The 16,703-nt window shown below is 47.3% G+C and overlaps 1 protein-coding gene across 2 annotated transcripts in view; it reads left to right on the top strand.

The window, feature by feature from the left end:
- Nucleotides 1–14,824, top strand: part of RAB11FIP3 (RAB11 family interacting protein 3) — a 46,823-nt gene extending 31,999 nt beyond the window's left edge. The window contains exons 6-16 of one of the 2 annotated variants that reach the window (XM_072120114.1): nt 6,770–6,910; nt 7,823–7,858; nt 8,116–8,203; nt 8,288–8,391; nt 8,499–8,639; nt 9,298–9,379; nt 9,759–9,896; nt 10,858–11,013; nt 11,294–11,434; nt 11,731–11,840; nt 12,860–14,824. In XM_072120114.1, coding sequence (XP_071976215.1) covers nt 6,770–6,910; nt 7,823–7,858; nt 8,116–8,203; nt 8,288–8,391; nt 8,499–8,639; nt 9,298–9,379; nt 9,759–9,896; nt 10,858–11,013; nt 11,294–11,434; nt 11,731–11,840; nt 12,860–12,869 — 1,147 coding nt within the window. In that variant the 3' untranslated portion in view covers nt 12,870–14,824. The remainder of the gene's footprint in view (nt 1–6,769; nt 6,911–7,822; nt 7,859–8,115; nt 8,204–8,287; nt 8,392–8,498; nt 8,640–9,297; nt 9,380–9,758; nt 9,897–10,857; nt 11,014–11,293; nt 11,435–11,730; nt 11,841–12,859) is intronic. The other variant, XM_072120115.1, reaches the window with a different exon arrangement.
- The last annotated feature ends 1,879 nt before the right edge of the window (nt 14,825–16,703 follow it).

Below are 16,703 nucleotides of genomic sequence, written 5' to 3'. Positions count from 1 at the left end.
TGTACAGGTACCTCAGAAAAACCGCGATGAATTTGGCATTTGGTCTGGGGCCTGGACCTTCATGATGAAGTTGAAGTGTTCAGGCGGCACAGTCGCCCACATTCCTTCTTCAGCCTTTCTTGGGCGGGACAGAATCCTGATTTTCTACCAGGGGCAGCCGAAGGTCTGTCACAGGTGCGGTGACCCCACACACTTTAGCGCCAGCTGCCAAGTGCAGAAGTGCGCTTTGTGTGGTGGGCTAGGTCATCTCGCTGCATCCTGTAAGGACATTAGGTGTAACCTGTGTGGTGAGCTCGGTCACCCTTTCAGCCGTTGTCCTCGCTCCTTTGCCAATGCGGTTGTGACCCCAGTGGAGGAGAGCCATGTGGTTGCTTCTGCTGGGGAAGGTACCAGCAGAGGTGGAGGAGCTGAGGGGCCTGTGAAGAAAAGCAAGAATAAGTCACCTTCTCAGTTGAGGCGGCTTGAAGCCAGACAAAAAGGGAGAGAACTGGGGAAGCCTCAGGTTGCTGGGGTGACCCTTGGTCCTTCCTCAGAGGCTGGTCTTGCTACTGAGGCCCTGAGGGATGATGAGTTGGATGAGGAGGTCAGGAGGATGGAGCGCGAGAAAGGTGCCATGTCCTCCACGTCCTCCCATTATGAGAGTATGGATGAGGATAACAGGATTTGGCTAGAAAATAAGCGCAAGCAGAAAAAGAAAAAACGCGGCCTATCTAAGGTACCTAAGGAAGGGAAAACTTCCTCCCCTCTGGTTGAGCTTTCCAACCGGTTCCTCACCCTCGATGAGATCGCCTCCTCGGGAAGAGAGGCTGAGGGTGGGGTTCTGGAGGTGGCGGCGGAGCAGCCTGCAGGGGGCGCCGAGTCTCTATCCTCTGGGGATGCTGGGTCCTCAGAGTGGGAGACTGACTCAGAGTCAGGAGACAAGGACGAAGGAGAGGGTGGTCCGGGTGGGTCCTTGGGGGCCAGTAATAACATGGACACCTCGATTTCATTAAAGAGAAGTTGCCCCAATTCTGAAGGGAAAAGGGAAAAGGCATCATCTTCAGAGGACAGTAGGGGGAAGGGAAATAGTAAGAAAAAAGCCGTCTAACTCAATCACTCATGATGGCGGCACCCACTCCGTTGACGCTGGCGTCCATTAATGTTGCCAGCATTAAATCTGATGCGGCTAGATTTGCGGCCTTTGATTTTCTCGGCCGTGTTGAAGCCGACATTTTATTTTTGCAGGAGACCAGGCTGCCAGATTTGGCGGCCGTGTTTAAAGCTAAGAGGGAATGGAGACACGGGCCTTCCTATTGGTCTCTTGCGGCCGAGCCGTATAGCGGGGTGGCGGTCCTTTTTACCGCACCGGTAGAATGCCGACGAGTTATTGAGTTAGAAATGGGGAGGTGCCTGATCCTGGATGTCCTCATGAAGGGACAAGAACTGCGCCTAATTAACATCTATGGTCCCCAGTCCAAGTGGGACAGGAAGTGTCTCTTTATGAGGATCAAGCCCTACCTTTTTACAAGTCGGCAGGTGGTCTTTGGAGGGGACTTCAATGCTGTCACGAGGTCCCAGGATAGGGGAGGTTCCAGAGACAAGCTGACTTATGATAGCGTCGCTCTTAATAGCATAGCTAGTGAGGCTCGCCTGGTGGATGTCCACATCCGGCACACCCCAGGCCACGCGGGGTTCACCTATTATAGGGGTAGCTGCAGGTCTAGAATAGACAGGTTTTATTTAAAGGAGGAAGCCATTTCTTCAGCAGTGTCCGTTGTTGAGGTGGAGTTCTCCGACCACTGTCTAATTTTGTTTTCTCTGAATGTTACAGAGACCCCCCGGATGGGAAGAGGCTATTGGAAGCTCAATTCGTCTCTCCTGGAAGAAGCGGAGATCAGACAATCCTTTGAGGACTTTCTTCAGAGCCAGGTACCATTGCTGGGCCTTTGTAGCAGTAAGTCAGAGTGGTGGGAGATGCTCAAGAAAAGGGTGGCGAGATTCTTCCGCCAGCTCTCGAGCCTCAGGAGCCTGGACAGGTACCGCCTGTATCAGGGCCTGAGGAGGAAACTCGAGCATCTCGTCTCGACTGGAGGTAGTCATGAGGACATCTCCAGAGTGAAATCCTTGCTGAAGAGGTGTCAGTACGATAGACACGCATCTTTGGTTTTTGAGAGGGATTACGGGAAATACCGCTCGCCCGACCCTTACAGAAACTGCAAGATGTCAGTGAATGGTAAAGTTGTCACAGGACTGGTTGACAGTACGGGATCCCTGAAAAGGTCCAGATCAGGGATTCTGGAGGTCGTCAGATCCTTCTACTCACACCTCTTGGGCAGGAAGGATCTAGATCGGGATGTGATGTCGGCTTTCCTGGCTGAAACTGTCCCTGAACCAGGAGTAGACCCCTCTCTTGATGTTTTGACAGAGATGATCAGTGAAGAGGAAGTCAGCCGGGCGATTGAAGGGCTCGCCCTCAAGAAATCGCCAGGTCCAGATGGCTTAACATCTGAGTTCTATAAGACCTTTAAGGACGCCTTGGTTCCCCTCTTGACTGAGGTATTCAATGAGTGTCTTTCCTCGGGCGCTCTGCCGAAGTCAACGAGGAGGTCTGCCCTGATCATTCTGTCAAAGGGTAAGGACCGATCTCGTATTGAGAACTGGCGTCCCATAGCGCTTCTCAATACGGACAGAAAGGTTTTGGCAAAGGTGCTGTTTAATCGGCTGGTGCAGTTTGCGCCCCGGCTCCTTTCGGGGACCCAGCACTGCTCTGTTCCAGGCCGCAGTACATTTAGTGCTGTGCTTTGTGTTCGGGAGGCAGTGGAGCAGGGCAGGGCTGGTAACTGGAAGGGGTACTTGCTGTCCTTGGATCAGGCAAAAGCGTTTGATCGGGTTGACCACGAGTACCTCTGGTCTGTCCTTCTGAGGTATGGCCTGCCGGGGGAGTTTGTCAATTGGCTAAAGGTTTTGTACGCAGGGGCAGAGAGTTTCCCGCTTGTGAATGGTTGGATTGGCCGCTCTTTTGAGGTCGGGTCTGGTGTTCGCCAGGGTTGTCCTCTGAGCCCACTTTTATACGTGTTCGCGATTGACCCATTCCTTAGGAGGGTTGATCGTGGGCCGTTGGTGGGAGTCGGGATGGACCAGGCGGCACCGGAAGCCACTCTAAGGGTGGTAGCTTATGCCGATGATGTCACCGTTTTTGTGTCCTCGAGAGGGGAGGCGCAATGGGTGATGTCAGAGGTTGACCGCTACTCAGAGGCTTCTGGGTCCAAGATCAACCGGGATAAGTGTGAGAGTCTCTGGCTGGGAGAGGGGGATCCAGGCTTTGATCTCCCGGACACTCTTCCAGGGCCCCAAGACTCTGCCAAAGTTCTCGGCATCGAATTTGGCCAGGGGGATTACCCCATGCAAAACTGGGATGGCAGGCTTAAGATTGCCGCTCAGAGGGTGGACCAGTGGAAGGGTTGGTCTTTGACCCTCAGGGAAAGGGTGAACTTGATTAAAACTTACCTGCTCCCATTGCTGATATATCTGGGCAGTGTGTGCATGTTGCCGGAACCCCTCTGGACTCGGGTGTACAGTCTGTTCTTCCAGCTGTTATGGGGGAATAGGCTGAACCTAATCAAGAGGGAGGTTACTTACCGCACGAGGAGACAAGGAGGGTTGTGTATGGTCAACCCTGTGGTGTTCCTAGTGAATACCTTTCTTAAGATCAATGTAGCAAACCTCTGGAAAGAGAGGGCTCCTCCGTGGGTATGCTCCTGCAGGGGATGGTTTCGGCCTTTCTTCCAGGAATGGGAGACAGGAGGACAAGTGAAGGATCTCCGTACACCGCATGGGCATCTTCCGGCTTACGCTACCCCGGTTCTGAAGGTGATTCGCCGGTGGGGTCTGGGAATGTGGGAGATCAGGACCATGTCGAGGAAACTCCTTGACAAAAGGGTTCTGTTGACCCATTTCCAGAAGCCTCTGGCCCTCAGGGATTGCCCAAGTCGGGATCTGGGGGTGGGTTTAGGTCTTTTGAATTCCATCAGGATCCCCTTGAAGTTTTGGGACTTGACTTGGCGCTGCTTCCATGGAAAGCTGTGTGTGAGGGACAATCTGAAGTGTAGGAGCTCTGAGGAAAGGGGTTGTCCCCGGGAGGAGTGCGGTGGCCTGCTGGAGAGCATGGACCACTTCCTGCTTCAGTGCCCCTTTAACACAGAGGTGTACAACCGGGTGGGCGCTTCCATCCATTGGCCCGGGTTGGCCGGTCTCTCCTATGCGGAGTGGGCCTATGGAGCATTCAGAGGCCTGGGTGGCCGGGACCGCTGCACGTTATTCCTAGTCAGTCTAGTGGTCAGGTACCACACGTGGAACGCACGGTGTTTAGTATCGACGCAGCGTAAAATCCTCCCGGTGGATGAGGTGGTTAGGAACATTCTGGGTGACCTGGTGAAGGTGCGCTCTCTGGAGTATGAGAGGCGGGGCACGGGGAGGGCCTATCTCCTTTGGAGGGGGTTCTCCTTTAGTGTCCCTTAGTCTGTCATCTCCTCTCCTGGTGTTGGGCTGAAGCTGACACTGTAGATTTTTGTTTTGTATCTGAGGTTATAGAGATGTAGGGGCTTGCAGGCGCCGAACCTGGGCTTTATGTGGTTTGGATTTGTTATGTTGGTATGTTTAATGTGTTTGTATCTTGTGTTATATGTAGTTATAGTTAATGTGTATATAGGTGGTTGGTTTTGGGGTGTTGGTGTTAGGGTGTTAGGTTGGGAGGGGGGTGGACGGGACTTGGACTTTATGATCCTGGGCACTGGTCTGGACTATATAGCGCGAACTTTGGACGTTAGACCAGTGTCTGGGTGGGAGGGTGATGGGCGTGGGATTTAGTTAGTTATATTTAATATTTAATGTTTTTATTTCCTGTTTGTCTTTTTTTTTTGCTGTGCATTCTTTAGTTATTTATGGGGAAAAAAAAAAAAAAAAAAAAAAAAAATTATAAAAATTTATATATATAAAAAAAAAAAAAAAAAAAAAATATTAGGTGATGGGATTGGGTGAAGGTTTTGTTTTATAATGCTGATTGTGTGGTGTGTGTGTGGCTGGGCCAGGAGATTTTCGTAAGACTCTTTTAGTTTGTATTATTGTTTTGTTATTATTATTGTTTTGTTTTGCCAGAAGTTATGGCTTGATTTATGTTTATTGTTTTTCATTTTTATATATAAAATAAAAGATTTACAGGATGTAACTCAGGATCAGTACAGGATAAGTAATGTCATGTATGTGCACAGTGACTGCTCCAGCAGCAGAATAGTGAGTGCAGCTCTGGGGTATAATACAGGATGTAACTCAGGATCAGTACAGGATAAGTAATGTCATGTATGTGCACAGTGACTGCTCCAGCAGCAGAATAGTGAGTGCAGCTCTGGGGTATAATACAGGATGTAACTCAGGATCAGTACAGGATAAGTAGTGTCATGTATGTGCACAGTGACTGCTCCAGCAGCAGAATAGTGAGTGCAGCTCTGGGGTATAATACAGGATGTAACTCAGGATCAGTACAGGATAAGTAATGTCATGTATGTGCACAGTGACTGCCCCAGCAGCAGAATAGTGAGTGCAGCTCTGGGGTATAATACAGGATGTAACTCAGGATCAGTACAGGATAAGTAATGTCATGTATGTGCACAGTGACTGCTCCAGCAGCAGAATAGTGAGTGCAGCTCTGGGGTATAATACAGGATGTAACTCAGGATCAGTACAGGATAAGTAATGTCATGTATGTACACAGTGACTGCACCAGCAGCAGAATAGTGAGTGCAGCTCTGGGGTATAATACAGGATGTAACTCAGGATCAGTACAGGATAAGCAATGTCATGTATGTACACAGTGACTGCACCAGCAGCAGAATAGTGAGTGCAGCTCTGGAGTATAATACAGGATGTAACTCAGGATCAGTACAGGATAAGCAATGTCATGTATGTACACAGTGAATGCACCAGCAGCAGAATAGTGAGTGCAGCTCTGAAGTATAATACAGGATGTAAGTCAGGATCAGTACAGGATAAGTAATGTCATGTATGTACACAGTGACTGCACCAGCAGCAGAATAGTGAGTGCAGCTCTGGGGTAGGATGCAGGATGTAACTCAGGATCAGTACAGGATAAGCAATGTCATGTATATACACAGTGAATGCACCAGCAGCAGAATAGTGAGTGCAGCTCTGAAGTATAATACAGGATGTAACTCAGGATCAGCACAGGATAAGTAATGTCATGTATGTGCACAGTGACTGCACCAGCAGCAGAATAGTGAGTGCAGCTCTGGGGTATAATACAGGATGTAACTCAGGATCAGTACAGGATAAGTAATGTCATGTATGTACACAGTGACTGCACCAGCAGCAGAATAGTGAGTGCAGCTCTGGAGTATAATACAGGATGTAACTCAGGATCAGTACAGGATAAGTAATGTCATGTATGTACGTACACAGTGACTGCAGCAGAATAGTGAGTGCAGCTCTGAGGTATCTAGTTGATGCACACAGATCCTAAATAAACAAAATTGTCTGAAGGTAGATACGTAACCTGAATATCTGCCATGTACATAACTGATGACAGTTTGTGTAGTGGTTGCTTTGGGGTCAGGTTGGATCGGTCATTGGCAGATCATTGACCCATGTGACTTGGTGCCAATTAGTAAATAAATAGAAGTAATAGAAACCTCTGATGTAATAAGTAACCATTTGTATGTGTCCGGCCAGTAATAAGGAGCGTTCCTCATGACTTGCATAACTTTTTAAACCCCCCTAGTGGTGCACCTGTGTCAGAGCGCCAACTTCTGGCACCACCACCCTGCTCCGGCCTGGGGGGGCTGTACTGCAGCCAATGCCACAAACATATCAACCGCTTGGAAGATCTGTCCACCCGTCTCCGATACCTTGAGATGGACAGGTGACATTGCATGCCCCTTACCTACAAGGCACGGGGGGAGGTGTTACTATTGATGGAGACTCTTATACAAGGATCCACTGTTATGATCCAGTCCATTCACATGGGTAATTCGAGGTGCTGGGTGCGTCTTCCATTGGCTTTTCATTTGGTATAGAGTGAGGGGCACAGTACACCACCTAATGACAACCAAGGGGTTGTTACTTCTTTAGTCCCCCAAACTATGGCCTGGATCCTCAACCAGCATCTCAGAGCCAGGTAGAGCTGGGTGACCACCAATATGGCTGCTGTTGCGGTTCCTATTGAGTTTTAGCTACAGTTGAAATTTTGGGCTGTACCGGCAGCCATGTTGGTTTTGTGAGTCACCCAAATCTTGTAAAGAGTCTCCGTTGCACCTCTCCATGTAAAGTCTTGAGTGGTCTCGCTGTGCATGTGACATTGCATGAGAGAGACTTGTGCTTCGTTGGGGTAGGTCGCCTGTGGGTGGCGCTATACTCTGCTACATGGGGGTTTCTTGCATTGTAAAGGACTTATAGTACAGGAGAGCTGGGGGTGGGGGGCCGCACTGTGGTTGGACATACTTCTCCATTGTTATTTCCTGGGGCAGGAAACCAGTATCACCCCAGCTCTTCTAATAGAGAGATCCTGAGCTCCTTAACCCTCTCCCAGCCGCAGCTATCTGCCGTATCAGCATTTTCCCTTCCACCTGTCACTCACCATTTCCTCTGCTGCTGCATTAACCCCGCGGTGCACAGGACTCTGTCCCGCTCCCGGCTCTGCATGCTATCAGCGTTTGAGCTTCCGTTTTCCATTTCCATGTGTGGCTTTTTATCATTGGGGTCTTCCCTCCCCATCCTCTTCATACTTTCCTTTCCACTTTCACTTATTCCTATTTGTCTTTTGTTTGCTCCACAGCCCAGACAAGAGGACATCGAGCAGGAAGGAGGCGCGGTGAGTGAAACTACAAATGATGTTCAAGTCGCATGGCGGCGCAGTGATGCGGATAGGGTTATAAATGCTGGTCACTAGTTACGGGGTAAAAGTGGAGCAACGCTCTGCAAGACCTGGGCATATGGCGGTTTTGGTGGAGATAATCTGCACAGATAAGAAACAATATGGCAACTGGCAGGAGATAAGAACATACCGCTCCGTGTTTGTATGTGTGTTATCTCCATATTGTACGACTGATGTCAGTCTTGTGTCTCCAGGAGGCTCCATCACAGCGGATTCCTAGAAGACCCCGGAGAACAGCCGCTCACACACATGGCCTGCGATGACACCGATCTTACAGACAAGGTAGTTCAACCTTATCCCGTAGCTTCCGTGCCTCAGAGCATAGGCCGTATTTTGGGATAACGTTAACCATTTTATCTCCTCCAGGTTCTGTACCTGGAACAGAGAGTAAGCGAACTGGAGAGAGACGCCGCCACGACAGCGGAGCAGCAGAATCGCCTTAGACAGGAGAATCTGCAGCTGTTACACAGGTCAGCGCAGTCTCTTCATCAACAAAGGAGCCGGCGCTTTCCTAATCAGTCATCTCCCGTATTTGACCCGCTGTCTCGTCTCCTGACTCTCTTCTTCTCCTGAGCAGGGTGCATGCACTTGAGGAGCAGCTGAAGGATCAGGAACTCCAATCTGACGAGGTGCAGAGCGAAGAGACGCGGAAACACAGAGATGAGATCCGAAAGATGGAACGTGATCGGAGCTTTCGGTTGAGCAGTCTGAAGGCCAGGTAAAAACTAAGGGGGGACTGGAAACGGGCACCAGAAAACAAGCAGTATGCTCAGCTGGAGGGAGGTAAAGTGCTTGGATGATACAATGGGCAAAGAGATTTTTTGGATTCAAAGGGATTAGTAAAATGGCCGATTTATTTTCAGAAACGGCGCCACTCGCGTTTATGGGTTGTGTCCGGTAGTGCACCTACCTCCATTGACGTAAAAGGGCCTGAGCTGTAATATAACACACAACCTACGGACACAGAAAGCGGACAAAAGCCAAATGTACAAATATGCCCTTCTTCTTCACACCTAAAAGTTCAGTGAGAGTGCAACAATTTTTGCAACTTTTCAAAAAGTCTTATTTGACTTAACTGGTGTAACCATGTAATATGTTGCAAACACTTGTTACCTTTTTGGGATCAAATTTCAGTGTTTCTGCCTGTAAAAGAAAACTAAAATCCTAAACTCATCCTGGGTCCGTCAGCTTACATACTGGCAGTCCATAGTGCATAACATTGCAATAAAAGAAATCATTTTTGACAGAGTTAAGGCTGTTTTGGATGTAGATTGTGCATAATTCGGTTTGATCTGATTGTAGCAATATCTTCAGATCTCCAGCCCAGATGTGTTTGCAGATTCGGCCACCTGCTAATTATCTTTCTTGGTCTGCAGAGTCCAAGAGCTGGAGAGCGAGAACACAGAGCTCCGATCACAGCTCCCCAGTGCGAAAGCCACGGCGCAGAGACTGGAAGAGGTAAGTAGTGGGGGCAGAGGAGTTTGCAAACGTTTAAGAGGGAGTAAATAATTTAATGCTGTTAAAGGGGTTTTCCCACAAAACAAGTTGGACTCCATCCTCTGCAACTTGTGTTCATCTCTATGGAGCTGGCGAGATTGCTGAGCATCGCTCTGAATGGGGCACTGAGTCCGACCATGTGCGACTAGCTGCTCCGGTTATCTCTGGGAGGAATTATGGGTCCGACTGGGATACATCAGACCTCTGTTTTTGTGATCTGTGGAGGTCCTATCACTGAGACCCCACCGATCAGCAAGTTAGGCCCTATCTTGTGGACTTGTTTTGTGGGAAAAGCCCTTTAAAGACCTTCATATCTGACGGGTGTCTGTATTGTCCATAGGAGAAACTGAAGCTTTTGGATGAAGTGGAAGAACTGCAGCAGCAGCTTAAAGATCACCAGGAGCAGAACAACAAGCTGGGGGGAAAGCTGAGCAAGGAGATGCATAAACAGCAGCTAGAGAAGGAGCGGTGCCAAGAGGTGAGAGCCACCATCGCGTGCCAGCGTCACAGACTGAGCTGACATTTCCCCTTCTCTTACCCACAGCGTGTGCTTGTTTGATCCTGTGTATGTTCCCCAGAAAAGTACATGGAAACCAGTAGCATCAAGATGTGGCTGATGCCGCTTATCTCCACATTGAGGGCTCTTTCACATTGGCGTTGGTGCCCGGCTTCGGCTGAAGGTTTAAAGTTGCTTTGAAAACATCACATTTTAGTTTTTCAGCCTCATCAGTGAAAAAAAAGAGATGTTTCATCAATTTTTTATTTTACTTCAATTTACTATTTGATTCTATTGCCTTCCGTGATCTGCATCAGCAGGTGATCCAATAGGACATGCTTCATAGTTTTTTCCACTGACTGATCGGTGAAAATACAACCCAGTGTGAAAGAGCCCTAACCCAAAAGGGTCATAAATGGGCAATGGTTAGCTGCATCTGGCAAACGGATTATTCCAGGGGAGGATTGGGAACTTAAAGTTATCTCGGAAAATCTAGTAAAAGTGAAGCTTTGTTGTATTGGGGTAGGTTTTGGCAGCCAGTACTTGGGTGGGTTAGCAAATTGCTGGTACATTGAATCCTGGCAGAGAAGTGGGAAATATGACAGGTGGGGGTCTCACACTCTGTAAATTGTATAACTAGAGCAGAAAGGGTGACTGGACTGTGTACTGCCATGTACAATATGGTCCCAGCCACCTCTCCCCATGTCCAGTATAATGTGGTGTAGATTGTGTGCACTGCCACCTGCTGGTTGTGTGTGGGCCCGCTGCTATCTCACTCTTTTTTTTTGTTAGGTTCTAGTCCATACATTGGTTTGCCCATATTAGATTACCACTGACCGGTCTACTGGCTTTTTTCAATGAGGAATCCTTCCATGATGCCCACTAACTAATCTATTGACCAGGGTAATGCTCATTTTATACCCTTCTCTCCTTGTAATACCAGGTAATAGAGGAGCTCAGAAGGGAACTAGAACAGACACAACTATTGCGCCTTGAGATGGAACAGCGAATGGGACTGGGAAATAGCGCCGCCCTTCAGGAGTACAACAGCCGCACCAGGGAGGCCGAGCTAGAGCATGAAGTCCGGAGACTTAAACAGGTACTGCTGTTACATCATAGTCATACTGTATGTCTGTGTACTTCCCTTTCTATATATCTATAGATATATAGATAGATATAGATAGATATAGATTATCATTGCGGTGTGGGGGGTTGTACACATGCAATGTTGTCATGATTTGTAAAGTGCTGTGGAATTTTCTAGCGCTATAAAGAATTTTTTTTACAATAATTATTGTAATGGTAGATTGAATTGTGTATATCGTCTGGGATGGGGGGTATTGTTCCCAAAATATATTTGTTTGGTTTTCATTGTGTAGGAGCAACGAATCCTCAAGGAACAGAATGAAGAACTGAACGGCCAAATCATTAACCTCAGCATCCAGGGAGCCAAGAACCTCTTCTCCACCACCTTCTCCGACTCACTGGCCGCGGAAATCAGCAGTGTTTCTAGGGATGAGGTATGAAAAAACTAGGAATATAAATACATTTTTATGTGTATATGTAAAGTGATCTATTTGGGCGTCTTTGAACTGCAATTCCTATTGCAGCCAGTGGAGCACAGTAGCGCTGTTTCCAGGTTTAGATCATTGCTTTTCTAATCCTGGACAACCCTGTTGGTAATTGAGCAGCCCCTGACCAGCCCCGTACAGTTATCCTGCAGTGACTTTGCTGGCTTTTACATTTTATACCCATGTGGAGTCTCCAGGTCATACGTATAACCACAGGAATCTTATTGTGTCATCTCTTTTTGCAGCTGATGGAGGCTATTCAGAAGCAGGAGGAAATCAACCTACGATTACAGGATTATATAGACCGGATTATTGTGGCGATTATGGAGACCAACCCAGCCATATTGGAAGTGAAGTGAGTGTATGGAATAAAGCTAATTGTAATTCTCATACTAGAATGAGTCGAAGCCCAACACAAATCTCTAAGATATCTCTAGTTTCAGCATATGCCGGTGCTCAGTGGTAACTATATATATATATATATATATATATATATATATATATATATATATATATATATATATATATATATATATATATTATACGGTAATACACACACACACACACACACACCCATTTTCCCCATTATACTGTATGGAAGATGCACGCCTTTGAGCAGACCACCTCTTTAAAAGAGCATTTTCCGATGCAAAATTGGACAATCTGCTCAGAGTGGACTCCCTCTGTTACCCACTGCAAGGCAAATTCACGGTGCTACTTGCTCAGCTATTTTTGATGCACCCATTAAATAGGTCAGTGAGACCCCCGTTCTCAGGATTGGTGTGAGTCCAAGAGAAAGGACTTGCTCCTATGTCAGTGATGGCTAACCTATGACACACCAAGCTCTAAAGGTTGGGCCATCACTGTCCTATGTTGTATTTATGACATTATTGATATATTAGCATTTTAATTAAAAAAAGCTAAATTAACTAAGAGCTGTGGTAAAAAAAAAAAAAAATTATCCTAGTATATGCACAAAGGAGCAAAAAACAAAACATCTTGCTGATGGGAGCTGCTGTCTGCGTGCACTGTATAATGTCCAGCAAATTCAGCTCCCATTGAACTAATGCTTTCTTATTATAACATATCATCCAAAATAGAAATCGGAGCAACTTTGTAAAAATACTTTAGAAAAAAAAAGTCCCTTTTCAAAAGTGTCTACAGCTACAGTACATGTCTGTGTGTTTCCATAGTAACAGACTACAAGTAAACCTTGTTGTAGTCTGTTGTTGCTTCTCACTAACCTCACAATGCATGGAGCAAGGCAGAGAGACTGCGACTGCAGGACTAAAGTCTGAAGCCATAGAGAGCTGCACATGCAATGCATTTTTATCGTTGTAAACATTGATTTTTATCTTTTTCTCTGTATTGCAGGATGCATTAACCCCCCACATGCCAGTCTACTAGTAGAAGCAGCTCTGCCCATGATCCACAAAGCAGAGGAGGCAGATAGGATTTGACCACTGGGCAGTCGGACCGACCAGCTCTGGCGTGTGACCCTTCTGGGCTTCCATGGAGATAGCTGTTGTGTGTCTTAAAGTCGTCTTGTCTTCTGCTTGTGTCTGAAATAGACTCGGGGGACAGAGAAGTGGAGACGGGACATTGTGGCTGAAATTAAATACCTGAATCTTCACCTTTTTAAAGACCCTGCTCCCTGCTTTACCATCACCTTAAGAGATTACTATCAGAATGTATCGCTGTCCACCATTGTGGGCGAGGCTCAAGAGATACCTTTTACGTGGATGGACCTTATGTGGATTCTCGGGACCACAGACTTAAAGGCGATTTGTCTACTGAATGAATGTGTATATATTGTTGCATCAATGCACAAATGTATATAGGCGTCATGTAGGTGCAGACAGGATCTGTATGTCATAGCGTCAGGGGGGATCGAATAGTAATAATGTCAATAATTTTACAGATTTCTCATTCATTTGTCTGCTCTGTAGCAGAGGTAAGAAAAGTGCAGCTACCTGTCTTCTACCCCAGCATACACTCCCAGCAATGGGACTGCATTCTGGGATTCTGGCCTGTGTGTGTGTCATGATGCCATTTATGAGGATCTAGTCTCTGAAGAACCCCAGAAGTCCTACTATTTGCACAAACCAATAGTACACGCATGTAAGGCGTGTACTAGATCACGTGAACATATCTACACAGCAGGACTCCCCCATAATATCTGACTTCATGGTGCTGCATCTGACGCCCCCGTTCCGGCATAGGAGAGGCCGAAAATGACTTGTGAGCCGCTGGGGCTTATTCTCTCGCTTTCTCCTCTCTTTTTATATGCAGACAAATCACATTTTTAGACACTTTTGAAGAAAGTTTCTATATGTGTATGTACATAAGTAGATAAAGAGAAAAATTCTATAAATATATATATATATTGAGCTGTAAATATACAGGTATACTGACGGGATCCTCCGGGATGACGCATTCTTGTCGAAGTCACTGGATTTGACCACGTCATGGCCGAGGGTATAGCAATACCATCCCCCCACCCCCATGGCAGATATGCTTCGAAGTGCTCTGCGGCAATGACGTGGTTAAACTGGCGGGTGAAAGGGAGAAGTCCTACAAAAACACTGCGGCGCTTGGTTGTAGGACAATGGACATTTGCTTGAAAAGAGGAAGAGGACAACTCTGGGATACAAACTTTCTGAATTTGGAGGTTGGGGGGCAGAACGGTTTTGGTAATAGTTGGGGCTCCTCCTCTGTTCCCTTTTTTGTCACTTTTTTTTTTCCTTCTGTGCACAATGTTGGGAGTTGTAGTTCTGTCTCTGAATGTTGCACATGCTTCCAAGCAAGGATGAGGGGTCCCGTTGCGTACATCTTAGAGGGGGGCTCTCTTCCTGGTGCTAGTTCATCCCACATCACATTACTGCCACCTGGGGGCGCTATATTTGTTTGTCCTTAAACCCTTTCCCCAGGTGAAGCCCTAACACTCCCCACCATTGCTTTGTCTATTAAATGGAGGCGCCTCTATGTATCGTCTCCCCTCCTCCCCGGGCACACACCGCATTGATTCCGATCACTATTACCCATAAATTTACCCCGGGTGAGTGTTAGTTACCCCATAACACAGAGGAAATCACATACTTTAATCTAGAATTTCCTATGACCTGTCCCTCTACTGGCTTCATAGAGAAGGGCTGATGACAGTCGTGGGCTGCGTTATGTAGCAGATCAGACAGAGGGCGCTATGGAGCATGAGAGAACGCGACATGTAAAAAACCCAATCGATTTTGTGTTAATTTAATTCTGAGATCATTTGCTTTATCTTTGTGTAATTTTCAGAAATTTCTGGTGAGGAATAAAAACTCAGTTTGATTGCAGTAACTTCGGGGAGTGTGTGATTTGTGATGTTTCTTGTCCATCTACACGGCCAGGTTATTGATAAGCAGTGGAGATAAGCGGCCGTAGACGTCTGGCGCCACTTTTCTTCACTGGAATCTCTTCCGTTCTGCATAGAATAATGAGGGAGCGTCCTAGAAGCCGCAGACCGTGTACATACAAGGTATGTTGTCAGAACCTGCTGATCTGGGTTGGATGACCGCCTGTCCATATAATGTATGGATAGGGAGTCAGCAGAATGAAAATTTGATCTAGATCTGACTTAATACATATGGCCAGGTTTACTTCAAAAAGAGGTTCTGCAGCAGCTTGCAGTGTTCATAAGACATTATTTGTCGGACACTTTTAGCACCTGACATATTGACTTTGTAGGATCTTCATATTGACAGGATTATGAATTCTGCTGATGTACCCTTTGACCCGAATGAGATCAGAACCTTTTATGCTTCCGGAAATCCTCGGAAACTTCTTTCATTTACACTGAATGGGTCCTTGATGGGGTGAGACATGGAGATACGTGTCAGGTCTGCCCACTCAGGTCTCATGTATACAAACAGAATGGCAAAAAAAATTCCCCCAAAAAACTGTCACCTGTGAAGATCTGAATCTTTCTGCCCCCCAACCTGAGGCCTTAAACCCCCCCCAACGTAGAGATATTTATACACACGATGGACGTCTATGGAAGAAGAATATCCGGAACGATGTGTAAGTGCAATGATCATGGACTCATAGCCTGCGTCCTGACCACAAAGGCTTACGATCTCAGTCTGAGCCCTAATACATGTGGAAAGTGAGGATTAGATTAGTTTTATCAATATATCCTATAGAATCTAGACCAACCCATATGTCAGAATAGGAAAATGCCAACATCTCTGCTGCTGGAAATTCGGATTTCCAAATCGGTGGGCATTTGAAGGGTCCCCCCACCTGCATGCTCTCACATGGTGGTACTCTGCCAAATAGGGGGGTATCTTCATCCCCCCCCCCATGCTCTCACGTTGGTGTACTCTCCCCCATGCTAAGACAAGTATTGTCGCACACATTTCCAGTGGTGAAATCTGTCCATTTGGGTTCTCTCTGGTGTACCCAGTTTGGTACATTCCCAACAAACTGAGGGGTACTCTCCCCCAAGATCTCACATCAGGAGGTAATTCCCCCCCCCCCCCCTTGACCTCATGTCAGTGGTACTCTTTCCCCCCATGCTCTCATATCGGGGGGTACTCTCCATTATGCTTGTACAATGGGGGGGTTACTTTAATCCATGCTCTGACTTTGGGGCGTACTCTCCCCCATGCTCTCACATCAGAGGGTATTTACTCTTGCCCCCTGCCATGCTCCCACTTCGGGAGTAGTCTTTCCCCCCTATGCTCTCATATTGGGGGTACTCCCCCCCCCCCCCTGCTCTTACATTGGAGGGTACTCTCCCCCAAGCTCTCACATAGTGGGGCTCTCTCCCCCACCTTCATCTCGCGTCAGGGGATACTCTCCCTTATGCTCAGACATTGGGGGGTTACTCTAATCCATGCTCTCACATCAGAAGGTATTTGCTCTCACGTTGTAGAGCAACGTGAGTAGAGCAACGTGAGTACTCCCAATGCTCTCACTTTGGGAGTACTCTCTCTTATGCTCTGTTACTCTTATCCATGCTCTGACTTGGGGGAGCTCTTCTTCCCCCATGTTCTCACATCAGAGGGTATATACATCCCCCCCCCCCCCCCCCCGCCCCATGCTGTCACATTGGGAGCAGGTCTCCCCCATGCCAGGATGAGTATTGTCGCCTACATCGCCAGTGCTGAAATCTGCCCATATGGGTCCTCTCCCAGTTTGGTACAATCCTAACAGAATTTTGTACCCTTGGCTACTG

This window comes from Engystomops pustulosus, chromosome 8, assembly GCF_040894005.1.
Source record: "Engystomops pustulosus chromosome 8, aEngPut4.maternal, whole genome shotgun sequence".
Classification (NCBI taxonomy): domain Eukaryota; kingdom Metazoa; phylum Chordata; class Amphibia; order Anura; family Leptodactylidae; genus Engystomops; species Engystomops pustulosus.
Note: the sequence above shows the minus strand (reverse complement) of the source record. Positions and strands in the feature narration are given on the sequence as shown.